This window comes from Barbatula barbatula (assembly GCF_947034865.1).
Source record: "Barbatula barbatula genome assembly, chromosome: 18".
NCBI classification, from domain to species: Eukaryota; Metazoa; Chordata; class Actinopteri; order Cypriniformes; family Nemacheilidae; genus Barbatula; species Barbatula barbatula.
Window position 1 is genome coordinate 3,182,469 of NC_136781.1, and position 20,888 is coordinate 3,203,356.

At 39.0% G+C, this 20,888-nt stretch overlaps 3 protein-coding genes across 5 annotated transcripts in view; 1 reads left to right on the forward strand and 2 right to left on the reverse strand.

Annotated features, from left to right (window-relative positions):
* pcgf3 (polycomb group ring finger 3) overlaps window positions 1-5,695 on the reverse strand; it is a 30,871-nt gene extending 25,176 nt beyond the window's left edge. The window contains exon 1 of one of the 2 annotated variants that reach the window (XR_013787950.1): window positions 5,539-5,693. The gene's annotated coding sequence lies outside the window, so the exon portion shown is untranslated. Of the gene's footprint in view, window positions 1-5,538 lie in introns of both variants that reach the window. The other variant, XM_079480373.1, reaches the window with a different exon arrangement.
* A 1,042-nt stretch (window positions 5,696-6,737) lies between these two features.
* Window positions 6,738-13,584, forward strand: slc49a3 (solute carrier family 49 member 3). Its single transcript, XM_079479885.1, has 10 exons — window positions 6,738-7,218; window positions 9,357-9,515; window positions 9,927-10,143; window positions 10,225-10,301; window positions 10,384-10,521; window positions 10,671-10,787; window positions 11,193-11,345; window positions 11,424-11,581; window positions 11,673-11,785; window positions 12,170-13,584. Exons 1-10 carry the CDS (start codon window positions 7,057-7,059, stop codon window positions 12,337-12,339), a joined length of 1,464 nt encoding a protein of 487 aa, XP_079336011.1. The 5' UTR covers window positions 6,738-7,056; the 3' UTR covers window positions 12,340-13,584.
* On the reverse strand, window positions 13,019-20,870 carry ncbp1 (nuclear cap binding protein subunit 1). 2 transcript variants are annotated; one of them, XM_079479883.1, is made up of 23 exons: window positions 20,578-20,870; window positions 20,124-20,215; window positions 19,934-20,034; window positions 19,693-19,849; window positions 19,507-19,614; window positions 19,312-19,433; window positions 19,143-19,212; window positions 18,842-19,057; window positions 18,595-18,692; window positions 18,440-18,503; window positions 18,243-18,353; window positions 17,639-17,703; window positions 17,220-17,282; window positions 17,067-17,141; window positions 16,858-16,961; window positions 16,427-16,549; window positions 16,090-16,192; window positions 15,781-15,874; window positions 15,228-15,331; window positions 15,030-15,147; window positions 14,359-14,502; window positions 14,009-14,122; window positions 13,019-13,927 (listed from the first exon to the last, which is right to left on the reverse strand). In XM_079479883.1, exons 1-23 carry the CDS (start codon window positions 20,612-20,614, stop codon window positions 13,814-13,816), a joined length of 2,397 nt encoding a protein of 798 aa, XP_079336009.1. In that variant the 5' UTR covers window positions 20,615-20,870; the 3' UTR covers window positions 13,019-13,813. The 2 variants fall into 2 exon arrangements, with proteins under 2 accessions (XP_079336009.1, XP_079336010.1); XM_079479884.1 differs by having other exon boundaries at window positions 13,361-13,927; window positions 14,359-14,499; window positions 20,578-20,810.
* Window positions 20,871-20,888: the final 18 nt, after the last annotated feature.

A 20,888-nucleotide genomic window follows, 5' to 3' on the forward strand; every position in this document is an offset into this window, starting at 1 on the left:
ACCTCAACGCTTAAATGAACACAGGCCGGTGGTTTACACTTGTAACAAATGGTTCTTTATGGATTGGCACACAAAAACAGCATCAGTTGAAGGGAAGAAAGGTCTATTTGATAAGCTGGGAGTGACTATGGCAGCGGCTACAACGCTGGACTGTGGTTGAACAATTGAGATTTACTGATGTCATTCAGCAACCTGATAATACTGCTTACTGCTTTTCAACAGCACCTGGCCTAATGAATTATTAAACGACAGATTCAATAAAACTTTACAGAAAAAGTTTCATGGGAGCACAGCTGGACTACCTAATGCTACCGTAAGCATACAGGAGGCGTATATTTACATCTATAATGTGGCGCATTAAAGAATACCATGCTATTACCATACAAGAACAGTAAAAATTGAAAATATATAAAAGGACTTAAAAATTACAAGCACCAAGCATCTAGTACAAAAAAACAACTTGATGACATATTTAGAAATGAACGTATGTGAACACCTGCTTCCTATTGTGACTGCATTACCACCATAAGGTGTCAAGTAATTGTTTTGTCAATTCTTCCTCACTTAGTAGATACTTTCCCACCCAAGGTTATCTGCTCTTGCTGCACGGTTACTTCAGGGTGACCTTCGGCTGACTGCCTAAGATCTTTAATCACAACAATACCACCAACCTAAAATGAACAGGTTGATCAGGCGAAAAGGCGTGACTTTTTTAGAAAACTCCGATCAATTCTAGCTGTTAAAAAGGTTGACACCTCAAAGACCCTTGCCTGTCTTTTGGCTACAATACTTGAATCTGTGTATCTACAATCATAACAGACGCAGTCACTCTTTATCTGAAGGTTGTCTACTTGTGATAACACAGACAAAAACCATCCCAGTGAGGTGTTGACTCCTTTGACCTTTATCCTGAAAGACCGAAAACATATACTGAACTTTGAGCCAATATCATGGGTGAAGATTTGTAAATAGCAAGACATAAGATCTAAGACGACTCAAGATTGTGCTTTTCACAAATAAAGTAAGACTTGGAATATGGGAAAAAAAGATGACAGTGGGGCGGTGTACCGGACAAGAATTAGCTTAATCCAGGACTAGGCCTTTGTTAAATTAGGAAGTCATTTATAAAAGCATACTTTACAAAATAAAAACATTACTGTGTGCATCTCGAGACAAATCAATCAAACTGATATATTGTAAGATATGTCAGTGTAAGTTGTTTTCGATCAAGAGACGCCTCTTACATTTAAAGGCGCAGTTTTTGATTTACCGTGGCCACTAGCGTTGTATTATAGATTTGCAACGAATCTCTCAGTCCAAACACGGTGGTGGCCACCACAGTACATAAAGATGTAGTCGGCTGCGAGAGTGTGTCTTCTCGTGTTGACGCAGGGAAGAAATCATGCGGGCATTAGAAAGACTGTAGAAAGAGCTCTTATTGTCTTATTTATTACATCAAATAAAAGGTCTCTGGATTTTAAGTATAAAAAGAAGGGGACCTGCGTTAATATTATAAAGACTTTCCAGCAAAGACGCTTTTAGCAGAGATACTCATACATATCTACGGAGATCATTTCCAGCAGAGAGACGTTGGAGAGAAAGATTGTCTTAAAATCACCCCTGAGGAGATTGCTTTGATTCGGATCAGTATGTGAGTAACATTGGTTTTCTGCTAGAACCAAGATATGTTGTTTTAATATTAGCTGTGAGACGGAGCAGTTGAGCATCATTGTTTATCTGGAACCGCTTTAATATTTTACTCGTCCAGGTACTGGAGAGATAGAGCGAGAGAGTGTTTTACTCTTTTACTCAATTATGAATTAATTTATAGTTAATCCGCAGGTCACGTGTCTTCCGATCCGTACGGATCATGGATCATTCGCGATCAGTTTCACCTCTAACATTATACCGCAGGGGAGAGGAAACGCGCGTTGTGGAGTTTGTGTGTCCACTTAAAGCTGCTGTACAAAACATGGCGGCTAATTCGATGCATGTAGGCCCCCTCTGTATGTAGATATAAATAGCTTAGTCTAAGGTATTAAAAACATAACGGTTCACTACGTAAGGTCTTTGGACACCTCTGAAGAAATAGTTTTTTTCAATAGATCCTCCTTTGTAACACCAGTTTGTAACACTGAGTTTGTAACACTGATAAATAATAAATCTCATTACCAGAACTTAATTTGGTATCTTTAGTACATTTTCATAACTTGCATACATTATAACTTTGGTGAGCATTCAAATGAACTGTAATAAATCAATAAATAAAGTTAATCTAAGAACATTTTTGTGTGAAATATAGAATTACAATGGGAGATTGTTACAATGAAATACATCCTTAAAATTACTCATTCCAATTTCATGTCATTCCGCCCACCCCTAATATTTATGCTTTATTGAAAAATGACTCATCGTTTCACTAGACAACACCCTTGTTCATAGACTTTGAAGCTGCGATGAAACAGAAATTTGGACCTTAACCAACAGCCCCCCGTTGAAGTCCATTATATGGATAAGAACCCTGGAAAGCTTTCCTCATCAGCCTCAATTTGTTTTCGACATAAGAAATAAACAGACGGCTTGTATGACATGTGGGTGAGTGAATTATCATGATATTTTAATTTTATAGCACAAAAAAACAGTTTCTACAAATGAAACTTCCTAAATCACAACACATAAGCTCACCCAATTTTTCATAAACATTTATGCAGTAACTAGTGCTGCTCTGACGTGTCAGAGGGGTCCCGGCCCTCCCGGCTGAGACTGGTTTCTCCCAAGGTTTCTTTTTTCTCCATTTATTTATCGTTGGAGTTTGGGTTCCTCGCCACAGGGCCGTGTTGGCTTGCTCACCGGGAGACTGTATTTATTAGATATTGTTTGCTAGAATGATCCTGCTTGTTCTATAAACCCCCATGCACATTCATTTTGCTGTCCACTGAAGAAAGGTTTGAAATCACACAAGTAATTAACTAAAAAAAGAATACAAAGAGCCTTGTTATAAATAAAGTATTTTCTTTTTATCAAAGAAAATGTAAACCATAAGTAAATCTGTCAAAACATCCCAGCCTTCTGAAAGCTGTAAATAGCACACTCACACATCACAAACTCTGACTTGACCCAAATATACGCAAGTGGCTCTACAACAAACCCATTCACTTAAACTCTGCATGCTTACATAAAAGGAGTGGAAACCGCAGAACACAACTACAAATCTTAACACAATCTCACACACATTGTCATGTAGAAACCAGTGTCGCATTTCTCAACACTATTAACAATTATTATTGTTAAAAAAGATTTTATTATGAAATCATACCGATTGAGTAAATTAACCAGGGTTTTCCAAAACACTTAAATAAGCACATGGACAACTTTAACTGGCCTAAAAGCACTTACATTCTTTGATAGAAACATATCCACATATCAAATGAGTGTAGATCAATTACATTATAAAGAATTAAGCCTGTAAGAGTCAGGTGATTAAAGTAGCATGACATTTGACAAATTTGATAGAAAAACCTTCATCTCTACCCTAAAACATCTCTTCCATCTCGGGCCTTTTAGATTCACACGAGCACGTCTACATAATTCGAAGATCCACTGGAAAACCTGCTCACATTTCATGGGCTCAATTTTAAACTAATTTTGTTTAATGTGAAATCACTTTCCATCAACTGGAATAACTGCCTTCAGAGCTTAATGCCATGCCACAGGCTGGACCTGTTTTACAACTCGAATTTCTGGGTTTTCACCGAAAACAAGGACGAAAGAATTGTTTTCACTGAAAACCATTTCCCTGCTGCTGACACGTTAGCAGGACTGCGCAATCGCAACAGGCCACATGTTCAAGCCAGTGTAACAAAAGACATATTAAAGTTTTATAAACTGCAAATACACACGCCGAAGACCACACGTGTCATGATGACATGCACAGACTTCACACAGACAGTTCTGATAAAAGGCATGACATTGACTAAGAGATTAATTATGTTTAAATGAAATACCATCAGAATGTTTGACTCACGAGTTATGCATCTGACTACGATTATAATAAGTGGGGGACAAAAAACTGGTCAAGAACTTTTATCAAGTCACATTTTAGTCAAAAATAAAGGCTTGAATTGAGTTTTAAGACCACTTTTTTGCATTGCGAGAATTTGTTATAACATTAAAGCATATTGTTTCCTAATTTCTCAATTTATTTGTTTTGGAATTACCATCACACAGTACAACAGACATTTTCAGTTTAATTTCATTTAGCTTTTTTCTTTTAACTATTACAGTCAAAAAATTGGGGAGGGAATCGAATTGTCAAAAAATGTCATTTTCAACACAAGACCTGTGCTGTTTATTATTATTTTGGTTCTTTGTCGTTCGATGTATATGTCAACATTCAATATAGTAAACATTACCCTACATCATCAAGATGATGTCATTACCATACCACCATTAGAACAACTTGTATAAATGAAACAATATAATAATCCACTGCACAGAAAAGCTGAAGACGTGTCATCCGTCAACACTCTTTATAGAATGCCGGGCCATGCATTGCTGAACCTTCACCGATTATTTTGGTGAATTCCTGGGGCATATTTCGGCATAGACCAGAACAATGTGAATCCCAACCAATGTCCAGACCTGACAACTCAATATGCACATCATGTAGCAGCAGCAGTCCCAAAGGGAGACAAGGGGAACACATCCCCCCTCAACTTCAAATGATCAAACATCAAAACACTAAATCGACAGTTATGACAATCTCCTGTTGGTCCCCACATGTTAATATTTGGGACCCGGCTATCACACCTCCAAACACTCGTTTTAGCATTTGGCACATGCTTTGATCCCAAGCGACTTACAATACAGATGGAAAGAATCTATAGGCTGCTTATTTGTATTCATAAACCGTAATGCCCATTTTTCAAACTGAACCAATAACTGCCTTAAAATGTACTCAATGTTTCTATGTAGGACTTGTTGGCTCCTCTTGCTCCAGAAGTCTGGGGTGCAGGTTTGCACATGCTTACAGACACCCAATAACCCTCTGGGCTTTAACTTTTTCTCTGGCACTGGTTTCATTTTAGACTGCATGCAAACCTTTTGGGCAATCGAACTTAAACTTTGAAAACCCAGATGAGCTGATGATGATGATGAAGATGATGAAGATGACGGACAGGAAGCCTTCATGAACCTTCCAAGCAGGATGAACCGAGCTGACCAACACAGCCACAAGCGTGCACGCGTATAAACTCAAGCTACACCAAATTACACTTTTTGTCTTCTTGGTCCAAATACGACTCGGGTTAGGAGCTGCAGGGCCCGGCGTCGCCATACACACACACTTCTATACGCATACGCACACATACAGCACGACCGCACATTTAACAGCACGTATAGCCATGCAGAGCTGCCATCAAGCGGAAAAAAACACATCGAAAATAAATGAAAACTCCCCGTTCGCCGCCCGAAATAAAGGTCGGAAGACGTATACGTGCAATGTTGTGCTGGAAAGGGTTGAAGTTTAAAGGTACAAACCTGTTTGTGGCCACAGCGGTCCGCTGGATATTGGGTTGAATCCGAGTTAAATCCACTATCAGTAAAACAAAGAGGCGAAAATGTCCGGCTAGTGCCGAAACAGGCCGAAACATCAGAGTGAAGCAGCCTGCTGCGCATGCGCAGATCGCGCGGCTGGGAGGAGGGGTGAATGGGAGTGGAGATGAGAGCACAGCGAGTTTATTTCACGTGTTTCGTTCGTTTCCTCGCGTTGTACAGTTTAACGTGTTATAAATAAACAACGTTTCATTCGTTTCGGGAAAGTAACAACGAGCATGTGTGAATTAGCAGTTTATTCTGATCGAGTTAAAGAAAAGCCGCGATCGAAATCCGAATCAGACATTTTCAGTGGACTTGTGAATTTGATCATTTTTCTTTTCATTTCATTTCTTGTGAATGTTCTCGTTTTGTTATAGGGATCATTGCATTTATTCTATAGATGAAGGACGGGGATAAAATATTTAATGTTAAATATCATATTTAATGATGATTATAAGTATATTATGTTACAATTCTTTTAATGCAAAAATAGATTTAACTCGATTTTCGCGTTATTCCTGATATCTATTAATAAAAAAAAAGTTGGGGCTTCTACTAGATGCTGCTAAAAGTTATATTGTAAACACTGCATGTGGACAGACAGGTCAGATACACAGTCGTATAGTCCTGCAACGGATCGATAGTCTGACTGACCTGAAGAAAACGATGTAATTGAATGTTAGTTTCGACATAGAATATGAGTGGTTTCAGTGAAAGCCTTTGAAAATACTTTACCTGATTTTTTATTTTCTTTTAAAGGCTTTATTTAACATTTTGTTATAACAAAACAATGTTACAACAGAGAGTTAACATAAAGAAACACTTAGATTAATGAAAAGAGAGAAAATAAAACACTACCATGGCTCGAAACAGACAAGACAAAAAAATTAAGAATAATAATATAACAAAACAAAAACAGGATCCCTCTCCTGGTTTTGTTATATTATTATTATTAATTTTTTGTCTTGTCTTGTCTGTTTCGAGCCATGATAATGTTTTATTTTCTGTTACACAAATAATAAAAAAGAAATTACAAATTAAATAGATTGAAAAGCTTATAAGCAGAGCAAATTGTACAAGTACTTTACCTGATGCTTACAACAGAGGTCGACTGGCGCTATGACGCTCCAGTCACGGGTAAAGGGGCGTGGCTATGTGATCATGGGGATGAATGTTTTTGACCCTGCCAGCATAAACCTCACCGGCATTCACCGACAAACACGGAACTGAAACCATGTTTCTTATAAGCGATCCAGCTGTTGATGTTATAAACGCTCACTTCTTTGGAAACTTTTGACATTAGAAAAGGAAATCTACTCGTGTGGATGTGGCTCGGCGGCGGGATTGTTTTTCCAGCGACCGATGGATACAAATGACAAAACTATCCTTAGTTTCCACAAGGATTTTAAAACTCGTTTATGATGCGATCTCGTGCCGATCGTCTGGTTGGGCTTTGGCATCATGGATTGTGGATCGTCGGAGACCGAAGCTCTCATCGGGAGCGGGACTGAAGGTGTTCGGTCTCACCTGAACGGAGGGATCGTTAATGCTCATTTAAAAGTTTACAAAAGGAGATGGTTCATTTTATTTGTGCTCTGCCTACTAAATTGCTCCAATGCTGTGGTATGTTATCACTTGTTTCTCAAAGTTGTGTTGATCCAAAACGTTGAAAAGTGAATGAAACGTTAAAGGCATATCATATCCTCACCAAAATCTCTGCAGTTGCAAATCTACGTTTTAAAATAATGTAATTTTCCCTTTGGTGTAAAAACAACAAACAATATGAATCACTACAGTCAGAAGTTCTATTGGTTTTAATGTTTATAATGGGAATTGTTTTTTAATTATTTTATTGATTCAGAAGGTGCCAACACACTATGTGAAAACATTTTGTAAATCTTTTTAATAGTAAACATCTAATGGTTGATAATGTGTTTTTAATAGAAAACATCGGACAACAACTAAGAGCTGTTTTCCCTTTCGGAAGAGACGAAATCCCTATAGACTCTTTCAGCCAATCAAAAATAAGGAGGCGTGTCTCAGCCAATAGCGTGAGATTAAGGCGGGGTTTTAAAGTGTAATTTATAACTTCAAACAGAAATCCACAGCTATATAAGTGAGAGAAATGTGATAATGGATAATATAAATTGGATCCCCAGGAACACAAATGAATAGAAAATAAATATACATAAAAATATAACGTACGTGCACTATAAGTCACTTTAGATAGCCTTTGGCAAATTCAAAATATAAACAGGTAAAAATGCAGTATGAAGTTGACAACCGATGGTATTTAAAGTATACATTTTACATTTATGCATTTGGCACTTTTACCCAAAGTGACTGTTATACATTTGTTTCTAATATGTGCAATCCCTTGGGATGGAACCCACAACCTTGGCGTTGCTAGCCCCACTGAGCTACAGGAAATATAAAAAAAATATATTTGACCTTTACACAATATATAAATTATATGTGCAGTCTTTCTGCTTGCCTCATTTATTATATGCTAAATTGAAATTGCACAGGAAATGGTCACACTTGCTTTGGTGATTTTTGGTCCACTAGGACCCTCAGCCCCCCGGGTTATACCGGGGTCGTCTTAATAGCCCAGCTGTAGTAGGCCATGGATACATCCCCCTGAGGCTATTATCTCTGTAGAAGGCGTGTGCCATAAAGGGGCATGTCAATCTTAATTACACCCGGTGACTCCCAAGGGACATGTCATTTCCACAGACACTATTGTATGAGTGTTACACAGCCAAGAGGTCCAAAGCTGTTCATCTGAAATACGAGATTTGTACATCGTGTCTTGGCACACTTTGGTAAAACTCAGCAGATGGCGTAATTTAAGGCAGCAATTTGGATCTTATTTAAAGATTACAATCTTGAGGGAATCTGATAATGGCCTTGACATACAGATGCGATGTTTTTTAGGACTTTTTAGGATTTCTTCTCAAGTACAGTTGGTATTGACTGCACTTTAGTACTTGTGCAGGATTTTAACTTTTGTCCACAAAACCATCTAATGTTACATATAGGATTTTTGCACAGACGGGATCTATGCAATTTAATTAATGTGCCAGTATCTCATGCGGCACAAAATGATTCTACTGTGTTCCAGAATCAGCTGACTGTCTTCTGCCAAACTCCTGCACATCAACGTTCAAACAAATAAAATATATACAGCACTATGAATGAACAATCAGATTTACTCCGTTATTCATTGTCATCTTTAAAGCCAAAATGATCCTCTATTCTTGTTCTTGTAACTATAAGTAATTAAAGTATGGTTGGTTTGCCCAAAAATGTGAACACTGTGGCTTTGTGGTGCTATGTAAATCAGCCCTAACAATGCCAACAATACCAATGGCTCAACCCGTCTGCATTGGACAACACATTTTGACACTTTGAAATGTCACTTATCTGACAAATACCATAAATCAGATAGTTTGACTTTTCATAACATTGGCCCCCGTTGATTTCCATTGTATGGACTCAAAACCACGGTGACATTTCTCAAACTATATTATTTAGTGTTTCACAGAAGAAAGTGTAAATAAATGGTGTGAGATAAATGAATTTATTTTTAGCTCATGTAATCTGACACGTGGTTTCTGTGGTTTTGCAAGTTCAGCAGCTGGATGTAAGGAACTGAGACTTTGGCCTTCTTGTCACATGAACAATCTGCTTCACTAATCACTGTCATGCGCTTTTTGTTTTTTTAAAGACTGATATTGATTGGTTTGATGTGTCCATAGCTCTGGCTGACCTTCGCACCTGTGGCCGACCAGACAGCACGATACCTGAGGGTGTCTCTGGATCTGGTCAATTGGCTGTCTCTTGTCTATATGGTGGTGGCCATTTTCTTCAGCTTCATCACAACATGGATGTTAGACACACTCGGCCTGCGCTTCTCGGTACGCAGAGATGGATCACTGTCTACCATGAGACACTGAAGCTGACCTAAACTCTAAATGCTGTTTAACATCTTTTAGAAATAGTTTCTCTCACAAATGAAACTTCTTTCATCGTTTTCTCATCTCATGTCATTCCAAACCTGTAGGATTTTCTATGATTTTTTAAAGAATCACTTTGACTAACATTGGATGAAAACAAAACCAGTAAAGAGACATTTCTCTTTGTGTTATAGGTCTTGAATGACATGAGAGTGAAAACATGATGAGAGAATTTTACTTCGTGGTAGACATATCCCTTAAGAGTATGACTTGCATTACACTACAAATGCCATTTCCCCATTTTTGATAAAGAAGTCAGAGTCAACACCAAGAAACAAAGAATTTGTATGCTCACTCCCTCTTCTCAAACAGCTTATCCTGGGCTCTTGGCTTAACATGTTGGGCAGTATCCTGCGTGTTGTTGGCATCCTGAGTGGGATCCCGCAATGGGCCATGTTCCCTATGGTGATGGGGGGCCAGACGCTATGTGCCCTTGCCCAGACTCTCATTATATTCTCCCCCACCAAACTGGCAGCACTGTGGTTTCCAGATGATCAGAGGGCCACGGCAAACATGATCGCCTCAATGGGTAACATATTTACAAACAGCTCATGTTTTATTGGAGTGTGCGCAGATGTTCACACTAATATCCCTCTCCTTTGTTTTCCAGCAAATCCTCTTGGACTGCTTTTTGCGAATATCTTCTCTCCCATGATAATTCATTACACCAATAATCTTCTTATGCTGGTAAGACAGTCTTTCTCGAAATAATTTCAGTTCTGGCACGCGTTACATCTAACTGTTGTGTTCTCTCTCTCTCTGCGTGTAGCTTATTATATATGCTATACCTGCCACCATAGCCTGTTTCCTAGCAACAGTGGGAATTCGTGAACGCGTCCCTCCGACACCCCCCTCTGCCAGCGTGGTGACCTCCAGCACTGAACCTTTTCTACAGGGCATAAAACTGGTACCAAATACACATTTTAGAAACTTTTGAAATACTTAAAGAACATTGGGTTATTCTTGACGGTCATTGTTTTTTACTGCTGTCCAAGATTTAAGGCTTTGGTTTGATTCTTTGTGTTTTACTGCCATCTGTCACTCATTCATCTACAGCTACTGAAAAACAAAGCATACATGATCCTGCTGGTGTGTTTCGGGTCAGGAATAGGAATATTCACGTGTTTTTCTACACTACTGGAGCAGATACTTTGTGTAAAGGGCTACTCGAATGTAAGAACCCAAACACAAGCACACAGAATTATTTCAGACACAAACCTTAATTTTTTTTCAAATTAATCCCGTTTCATTTTTTTAATACCAAACGCGAGTGACAAGTTTGGACAAGTGTTGTCTGAAAGTTTTTACATTTTAAAAAGTCTCAGTTATATTGTTTATACTTCAATCTGTTATAATTTATTATTTATTCACAAAACCAGTACCACTCTTCTTTGGAATACTAAAGAAGATATTATGAGAAATATCTGGGGGTTTGGTTATCAAAATATCTTCTTTTGTGTTCTGCGGAAGAAAGAAAGTTTACAATTACATTGTTAGTCATAAAATGATTTTCATTTTTAGGTGAACTATCCCTTCATGGAATGGATGATTTATTTCTAAATATTTTTTATATTACAGGACTTTGCAGGACTATGCGGTGCTTGTTCTATTGTATTTGGCATTGTGGGTGCTGGTGTTCTGGGCCTGTATGTGGACAAGACAAAACAGTTTACAGAAGTCACTAAAATCAACATGTGCTTGACGTCGCTGGGCTGCTCCGCTTTCGCTGTGGTGAGTGAATGAACATGAGTTAATTTCTCTCTACTTGAGATCTGCTGCAGGAGTCACAGAGTTGTTTTTATCCCTCAGGTTTCCCAGATCACGGACATGAAGGTCGCCATCGGTGCCGCGTGCGCGTGGTTCGGCCTGTTTGGGTTCTCTGTGTATCCCATCGCCATGGAGCTGGGAGTCGAGTGTTCGTACCCTGTGGGTGAAGCCACATCCTCTGGATTGATCTTCATATCTGGGTAACCTTGAAGACTTTTTAAAATGTAAAAACTCAATGTTCATGTTGCATAATAAAAACTAAGAATGTTAATAGACATATTGTCTTTTCAGTCAGATTCAGTCCGTCATCTATATGGTGCTTCTTCAAGCTCTGACCAAACCATTGGCAGATTCTACAGCATCTGTATGTGTAACTGGAGGAGAGGCCAATCTGAGCTGGACGGGTGAGTGTTGAATCAAACGTTCTCGGATTAACAATTACGAGGTCACATGACTAAATTCATCTTTGAATTATTGTACATTAGTTTATTATATTTCTTCAAGAGAGCTACACATACTACACAGTATGTATTAAACAGTTTGCCCGTATTCCAGCATAGGTCAATTTGCTCCATTTATCTTTTTTAACATCATCGGTATGGTTAGTGAATCTTTTGTTAGGAGGGAGAACGTGTCTCATGAAAACACGTCCACTTCCTACTTTCCCTGGATGTCTGCTATAGGACGTGCCTCTGAATTAATGATAGAGCCAGGCCGAGCTCCAGGCATTCATGGTCTCTCTCTCATTTCATCCCTATCTCGTGCTTTCTACTAAAACACATTCATAGTGCCAGTGCTGGTGATGGCAGGCCTGTGTGCTGTGGGCACCTGCTGCTTTGTGCTCTTTTTCCACACGGATTACCGGAGACTGAGAGCAGAAGCCGCGGCCTCACCACAGAATGTAACGGACCAGACAAGAGGAGACGACGACACCTGGGTAAACAGCACAGGCGCTTAGATTCACCAGGAAGAAAGGCCAAGCATTACATTGTTTACATGCATGAAGAACTGGGTTATTTGGCAATGAAAATAATGGAATTCATGCTGTGTGGTTTAACCTCAAAAGCATTACTACCATGATGCCATGAGATTAATAATATTGTTAGTTAAAGGTGAATTTTGACTATTGTCAATTACACATCTTACTTACAAGTTTCTGAAACTACAGTTAGAGGTACATTATAATGTATAGTTTACTATTTCACACCAAATGGTACAAAGTTCTAACTTTACTATTTTAATTTAAATGCAATAAAATTATTTTAATGCTTTTTTAGAAAGTAGTTGTAGTTTTGGTAACAGTTTTTTACATTTCATTTATAGAACAGTTGATTTTATTAAACTAATGAGAATGGGGTTGAAAAGTGCATTAAATGTAAACAAAGTTTGAGTCATAACATGTATATCAAATATATACAATAACATCCTTTTTGGTGGTACCATTTGCTAATCAAATTAGCAAATTTTACGTTTCCTAACTTGTATAAATTTACTGTCTTTATAAAGTTTTCAAATGTACTTGGGGTTTTTGAACCTCACTGTATTAAAATGCAACAAATGCCGCTTTAGAAATGGAAAAATGGGCAACAATTAAGTCAGTCATTATAGGCAGATACAATTCTAATCTTTGTTTGTTTGCTGTGTCTGTCAATGTAGTTTTATTTTAAGGCCCCAGAACATCTTGCATAAGCACACAGCACATCAGCCGTGTTGGGATCATATTTTCGTGCAAATGCTCAAACACTGGCCATAAGAAGATAAATCTACTGAGAATCCAAATAAGTCAGAATGTATGATCACACTGTTTTGTTCACATTATAGCGAGAACAAAATGTCACTCAGTAAACTTGGCTTTTGTAAAATTTTACTAGTTTGTAATTATTATACCATAAAATATATCAAGTATATTTTACAGTCCACATAACCTGCATAACATGAAGGAAGATGTTTAAAAACAAGACACAAACAATGCTTTGGTTGGATGTGGGGTTTTTTTTTTAAAAGAGGAAGACATCTTATCAAAAACTTGGTATTACAGTGGCATAAGACCTTAACGTTCTCTACAGAGGCACACCATCCATATTACAGACTCGTTCTCATTGTAACTCAATCTGATTTAATCATTTCTCAATCAAAATGCATAAAACTTAAGTTTTATATCAAGGGTGCTGAAATAAAATAAAGCTTTTCTGTACTGTTTTCTAAACATCGGGCGTTTTAAAAGACTGATACTTTCCACAAGAAATGGCCAATGACTTTAAAATGAAAAAACTAAAAAAAAGACACTACACATACATATTACATGCCCTAAAAAAAGGTCTGACATCATTCAATATACAACTATTAGAGGAAAAGAAGCCATCTTCAAAATTCCTGGTGGACGCTGCTAACCTTGAAACAGTACATGAACCACAGTGATGCATTGTGGGAGCTCAGAGTTGCAGGGCGCAAAATTGCTGGTACACAGCCAGGATGTGATGGTCAAGCTCAGCCGTGAAAAGCAGGTTCTCCAATGTGCCCACGTACTGCTGGATGATCACGTGATGCTGCGAAAAAAATGAAAGGCATGGAAAAAAAGCTTATATGGGACCATAATGCACACAAACAGGCATGCGGATAAGAGCTACCATGAGGAAGATCTGCTGTAGCCTCTCGATGCAGTTCTTGTACCAGGTGGTGTTGATGTCGATGCTGCTGGTCTCGCAGCGAACCAGGTGTTCCGTCAGTAACATAATAAAGCGCTGATGAAGAGAGATGGAGAGATGAAAAACAGCTCTTTTGTGCTATGAGCTCCAGGCACTTTGTGCGTGTATACAAATGTCATAATGGAACACATTCAGAGAGACACTTAAATATAATGTTTATTCTCTACTGACAAACAGGAACTAGTTGTAAAAAGGGTGTCTTTTGAAGAAGTGATGACACAAAATACTAACAAGCATTTATGTCAGCTAGATGTGAAATGAAGCGCACGCACCTGGAAAATAACAAGGAAGAGGTTCTTCTGTTCGCTTTGTGCTGACTCCACTTTCTCCTGGAGCCTCTCGATCTGCTCTTCTAACTGACCTTCCTCATCCTCACTGTTCTTCTCCATATCCTCTTCATCGCCACTGTCCCGCTGCTGGGAAGAGAAAAAAACTTCATATTAATCTTTATATCAGTCACCCAGAAAAGCTTTTGAAGAGACAACATTTACTCAAATAGAAATGAGAAAACATTTTACCAGCTGAGCCCATGCTACTGAGATGAATGGGAAGGCTTAAAGGGACAGTTCACCTAAAACGAAAATTCTTTCTTCATTTAATGAAGCCAGCAATGACTACCATACCAGGAAAAGTTGCTTTAAAAATCTCTTTGTTCTGTTGAACACAAAAGATGATATTTTGAAGAATGTTGGAAAGCAAACAGTTTTGGGGCACTTTTGACAACCATTGTCATTTTTCCTACTATGGTAGTTAATGGTGGCCACCAACTGTTTGGAAGCATTCTTCCAAATAGCCTTCTCTGTGTTCATCAGAACGAAGACATTTTTACCGATTTGAAACAACTCGAGGGCGAGTAAATGACAGAATTTAAATTTTTGGGTGAACTGTTCCTTCTGCGCGAACTAAGTGGAAGACATGCACACAAGATCAGTTTCTCTTCTACCTTTTTGTTTTGTTGCTTTTCCAGCTTCTCTTTCGCCTCGTCTAACTCTTTCTGGATCTTCTGCACATGCTTGTTCATCTTTCGGATGGTTGAATGAAGAATCTCCCACACATAAAACCTGCACAGCCCCGACAAACAAGATTCAATACAGCGGATATTATCTCACCTGCGCAGTCAGGCATGTGCGAGTGTGTTTACCTGGTGAAATCCTGAGCCATATCAGGAGAGAAGATCCAATTGGCCACAGTCGCACAGTCCACAATCTGAGTCCGAATCAACTTGTCCACCAGAACAGCGGTCATCTGAGCACACAGAGGAAGTTAGTAAAGCATGATTTTTAAAAAAATCTTCAACTTCATAATATTCTACCAACAGAAATAACATTATACAAGTTTGCAACAACTTGAGGTTGAGTAAATGACAAAGTTTGTTGTTTTGCTGAACACAAATATATTTAGAAGAATGTTTGGAACGAAACGGTACTGAGGCACTATTGACTATCACAGTAGGGAAAAGATGCTATGGTAGTTAAGAGTGCACCAGAACCGTTTATTTACAAACATTTTTCCAAATATCTTTTGTGTTCAACAGAACCAAGACATTTATACAGGATTGGAAATGGAGGGTGAGTAAAGGTTGATAGAATTTAATTATTTTGGTGAACTGTCCCTTTAAATGAGCCAAAACATACCCACTAGAACACTTTAAAACAACAGTATTAGTGTTATACGATGGGCATGAATGAGTTCACCTGAGGGTGGTTCTTCCAGAAGTCATACAGGACCCTGAGGATGTGCAGTTTCCCCTCATCGCTCTCCGTAAGGTTCTTCAGGACCTCATGGAACCTAGAAAGAGACAATGAACAGTTACATTCATCACTGCTCACCACTCTAAATAAACGCCAAAGCACCTGTGCCATAAACAAATACGAACTAGACTTCAACTTTTCTTCAGTGATGTGCGATGTAAACACAAGAATCACTTTTAGTAGCAGAGACTGTTAATGGGCTGAGAGGAGGCTGCTGGCAGATCTGTGTGGGCTTTGGCTGGTGATACTCACTTGGCCAGAGCACTGAAGGAATGACTGAAGGACTTGGCAGCCAAATGAAGCAACGTCTGCAGGAAAACCTCTATCTTCAAAGGGTTGAAACTCTCGCCCTCATCTGGACAGAGAGAAGAACTGCACTTAGATATGGCTGTCACACGTTCACCTTATGATCTGTTACAATATCGCTGTTGAAATATCCGCTTGAACGCCATAGTATATTTATGTATTTGCCGTCTATGGCATTGATTCAAGGTAACGAAAGTTGGTATTCATCTCAATAAATGATGCAATAGTGGTTATTGATTCAACACTGTATTACAAGACTGTTATTGGCAAATGGCTGACCCACCATCATCATCATCCTGGTTGGGATTGGGCACATCTTTTAATACGGTAAGAATCTCTTCATTTGACGCTCGGTTTTTGATAGCGTTACCCACTGTTGTTGACTCTGCAAATCCTGGCAATGAACCTATCAAAGACATTATAAGAAGAAATGATATTAACACTTTATATTTAAAATCAACATTAGTCTGTTTTGGCTGCTAATAGACACCAATAATATCACAGACTAAAGGGATAGTTTACAGAAGAGTCAAATACAGATTTTTAAAGACATGAGGGTAAATAAATGACAATTTCCTTTTTTGAGCTGAACTATCCCTTTAACCCTTTTTCTTTTCAAGTGTTTTGGATTATTTTATGTGTTGATGTAAATATCTAGAGTGACGCTATAGTATCCACAAATGCACTTAGATGTGTACGGGTGTAAGAACATACTGCTGGTCTCATCTCCAAATTTATAATGACACAAGGGGTCAGCGGGGATCAGAGCGGAGAAACCAGAAGGAACAATGTCCACTATTCGCTGATGGTAAGACAACCTGCCGATTTATAATTGAGGAAAAACACATTAGCACAAAAATCATAGTGGCAGCTTTCCTGAAAACAGATAGACAGATTTTAAATGCAATGTGCATGAAATTTACCTCATGCACTTCTCCAAAACCTCTTTAACAAACTTGGGTTTGGGCTTCTCCAGGTCCTGAGTCAAGCAGTCCGCCCTGAAACAGTTCAACACTTTAATGCAACAGATATCCTGGAGAGTTTACATGTCAAAAACAATCATAAATGACTCTTACCAGTCATCCCAGCTCCATCTGAACTGGAAGTTACTTAAATGATGTGAGAACCAGTTGATGAGTCTGAAACACAGAAAAATCCACTGCATAAGAAATATTCAAATTGGTCATAAAACTTGAAATACTCTCAGGGATTTTAAAGCTAAAATGTTTGTTTGGATCGGGGGCGATTCACATTTGGTGTCTAAACCCTTAGGAAACGCTGTTTTTCATTTGTCTTTCAAGTATTCACAGAAGAGATGAGTTTTAAGTAGTTTTTTTGAATGAGCAGGAAGGCAATACAAGACGCCGCTCGTTTGCTGAACGCAGGGTTCTTGATGGGGTATAGGAGTGTGTGATTTTTACTGTAACATTCGAATGTGTTTTTTTAAGTGTAGACGACAAAACTTGAGTTGAGGCCATGACTCAACATCACTCACCTGTCTATACAAACAGTGTTCATGGTGTCTAGTCTCAGATACATCATTTCTGTGGCTTGAGCAAGCTGAAAAAACACAGATTTAAGAAAAACTACAACGGCAGGAGACACTCATTGCATTAGGGAATATTGCATAAATAACCAAAAAGGAATTTCTGTATTCTTATTTTCATTTAAGGGTAACTCCTTTCCCAAAAACATAAATTTAGGTAGTTTTGGAAGCTTTCGGACTCCTCCTCTGATTGCAACGCAATTAAACACACGAGCCCCATGACAGCGCATCCGGTGTCAGCATCGTTTGACGCATGCGCATTCTGACTACACAGGCTCTACGTGAGAATGCAACAAGCGATGCTGACACTATGCACTGTGGGGAATTTGCGTTTTGGGGAAAAATGGAGGTCATACAGATGTTAAAATACTTATGGGGTGAGTAATTACTGGTAGAATTTTCAGTTTTGGTTAGAGTTAACCTTTAACCTGTAGTTAATATCATTCTTCTACTACTAGAAAAAGCATATATGGCCACCAATATTTCACAAAAGCACCGTAGCACAGAATCACACACAAATGTATTTGTCACTTTCACTCAGTGTGAAGGATACGACTTGTGGTAAAGAGCCCGGCTGCAGTTTACAGAGCTCGATGAGTAAAGCTGTATACATGACATCGATGTGAGGCGGAGCAGGCAGCTGGAATAACTCGCCAAATATCACCTACACAAACATACATCATTACACCATCAAATAAACGTATTAGTGCACTACAAACTGTTTTAACCTCAGCATTTTTTGTTACTCACCTCCACGATGTGGTAGTTAAGAGGTATCTTGCTTTTGCCAGGGTAACTGAGCAACTGGGCAGCACTTTAAAGAGAACGAGAGAACAATTGTTGAAAATGGAGGTGAAAAAAACAGAGGCATCAAAAATTGTTTTAAGCATGTGCATAGGACTGACCAGGTCTTCCTCTCTCTCCAGTGAGAGTTGATAATACAGTGCAGATTCTCCTCAATGACAAAGCGCTCGACTGAATGACTGCCTGGCATAACCGGCCCCTGATAATCACACATACACAACTTTCAGTAACAAAATCATTTTCTTCAACATTGTTTTCACATAGATATTTTGTTACACGTGTAAACGGACGTCACAGCATCCCTGTAACATTACGCCAGCACTCAAACATCAAGAGCTAGCCCCGTACCTCTGGAGCATCAGTGTAATCGAACATACGAAAGACGACACGGGGCATGGGGTAGACAGCGTCGTCCGAGTGGGACGGAGGGGTGAAGGGTGGCAGGTTGTGCTGCAGGGCCTCACACAGCACGCTATCAAATGCGATATATGGCCGCAGGATGTGACGCTCCTGCCAGCGGTCCTTCTTTAGCTTCTGCACCTGAGCCCAGAGACAGTCTAGATACTAGAGAAGGAAAAAATCTGAATGAATCAAATTCAAGTTAAATGATAGACAGTTCTTGATTATAGTTCCTGGGAATGATTCTCACCTCTTCCTGAGGGTGGGGCTTTTCTGCAGTCCACACCTGCAGCATGGGAACATGAATCTTTTGCCGCCGCCTGTAATAAAATGTATATCATTATATAGTGGAGCTGATTCTTCTCAACTACCAGCTTCATTTGATTTGTCAAACTACGTCTACTAAAATTAGAACCTACTTCAGGTAGACCTCGATTTGGTTAAATAAGCGATCCATTTCTACGTCTTTTTTCTCATGCAGCTCCTTGCCAACCCAAGGAAGGTTGGCCAGCACAGCGTATACATACCAGTCAGACCGCACCTGTACGGACAAATTCTTAAGCATCAGATTATCTCTAAAAAAGTAAGTGGGTGGGCCAAGGGGTCAAGCATACCTGTGGAATGTCCTCTTCCTGTGTAACACTGACAAAGTTCTCAAACATAGCAACCATTGAGGGAGCCGCAATGACGTGACAGTTAACCAGGTCGCTTAGGAAACGCACCTGAAGACATATAAAGAATTTATATTTAAAATAAGTGAGAAAAATTTACATACACACTAAATGAGACATAATACATACCAGGTTAACAGCCTCGGTGTACAGGTTTGACTTCAGAGCCTCTTTAAGCTGTCGAATCATGGCCTCCACAAACTCTCCACCAAAATTGTAGTTGCGAGCATTAAGAAGACCCACCAGCGTGGTGTACACCGACAACTTCTCAGGCAAAAGCCTTGCACTGTTGTACAAAAGCAAAATGTGTCAAATGCTATTGGTCCTTAATGCCTACCCATGAAAGCTGCAGGGAATGTTGTTTGCTTACACAGAACATAAGATGCGCAATATTTTGCTTTTATAATTTGGGAGATCAGCTTCCAGGACACCAGCAAGACCTTCCAGGTTACTCTCCAAGGAGGATGTACTCTGGAAGAAGACACGGAAAAATGCTCAGTCACATCTGAAGTTAGTTCCAAATATTTTATAAAAGATGGATGAGCGTGCAAAAATCCTACCTTTTCTCCCACTCGGCATATCAGAGACTCAAGACGGTCCTCGATCTCAATCGGTTCCGATGTTCTCCTCCGTTTGTGAGGCTGGGAACCTCCTGAAGTGAAAAGTCAAGAATGCGAATTATAAGTGAACTACGTAGTAACGTAGAGCACACACAGGGAACGTAATGTAATATTTAAAGTTTTCAGGCTAGATACAACATAAACATACAACTGGCATCAAATTGGTAAACAAATGTCTTAAGTAGATTTAAAAGCAAAAGCAGATTTTGTAGTGAACATACATACATGCACGCATGCGTGCAATATTACACGGTTATATATTTTGTAGTGCAAAAGATACACAAACAAGACGACAACGTGCATTGCGCTATCGTATACAAAACGTGCAGAAAAATAACCAAATGGCATAAACACATCTCTGACAGCGTGCATGCTAACACGCTAACACACTCACCATCGTTACTATCATCGCTGTGCCTTCGCCTAGACATTTCTGGAACGCGCAACACAAACTCTTAAATTATTTAAGAAAACTCTCAATATATACACTTTAATTTGATTGTTTCTATTCACTGAATAGCTTTCAGTAAAGCACAACGCTTTGAATGGCAACAGCAACTAGCCACACTAGAAAAATTAAAGCGGTTGATTTAAGGAGAACACTTCCGGCGTAACTGTTGCGTCACCGGAAGCGAGTGCTCCTTCGTCTCATTTGTCTCATTTGTGTTCGACTTTACTTGGCAATGCGCAGATTGATCGGCGTAT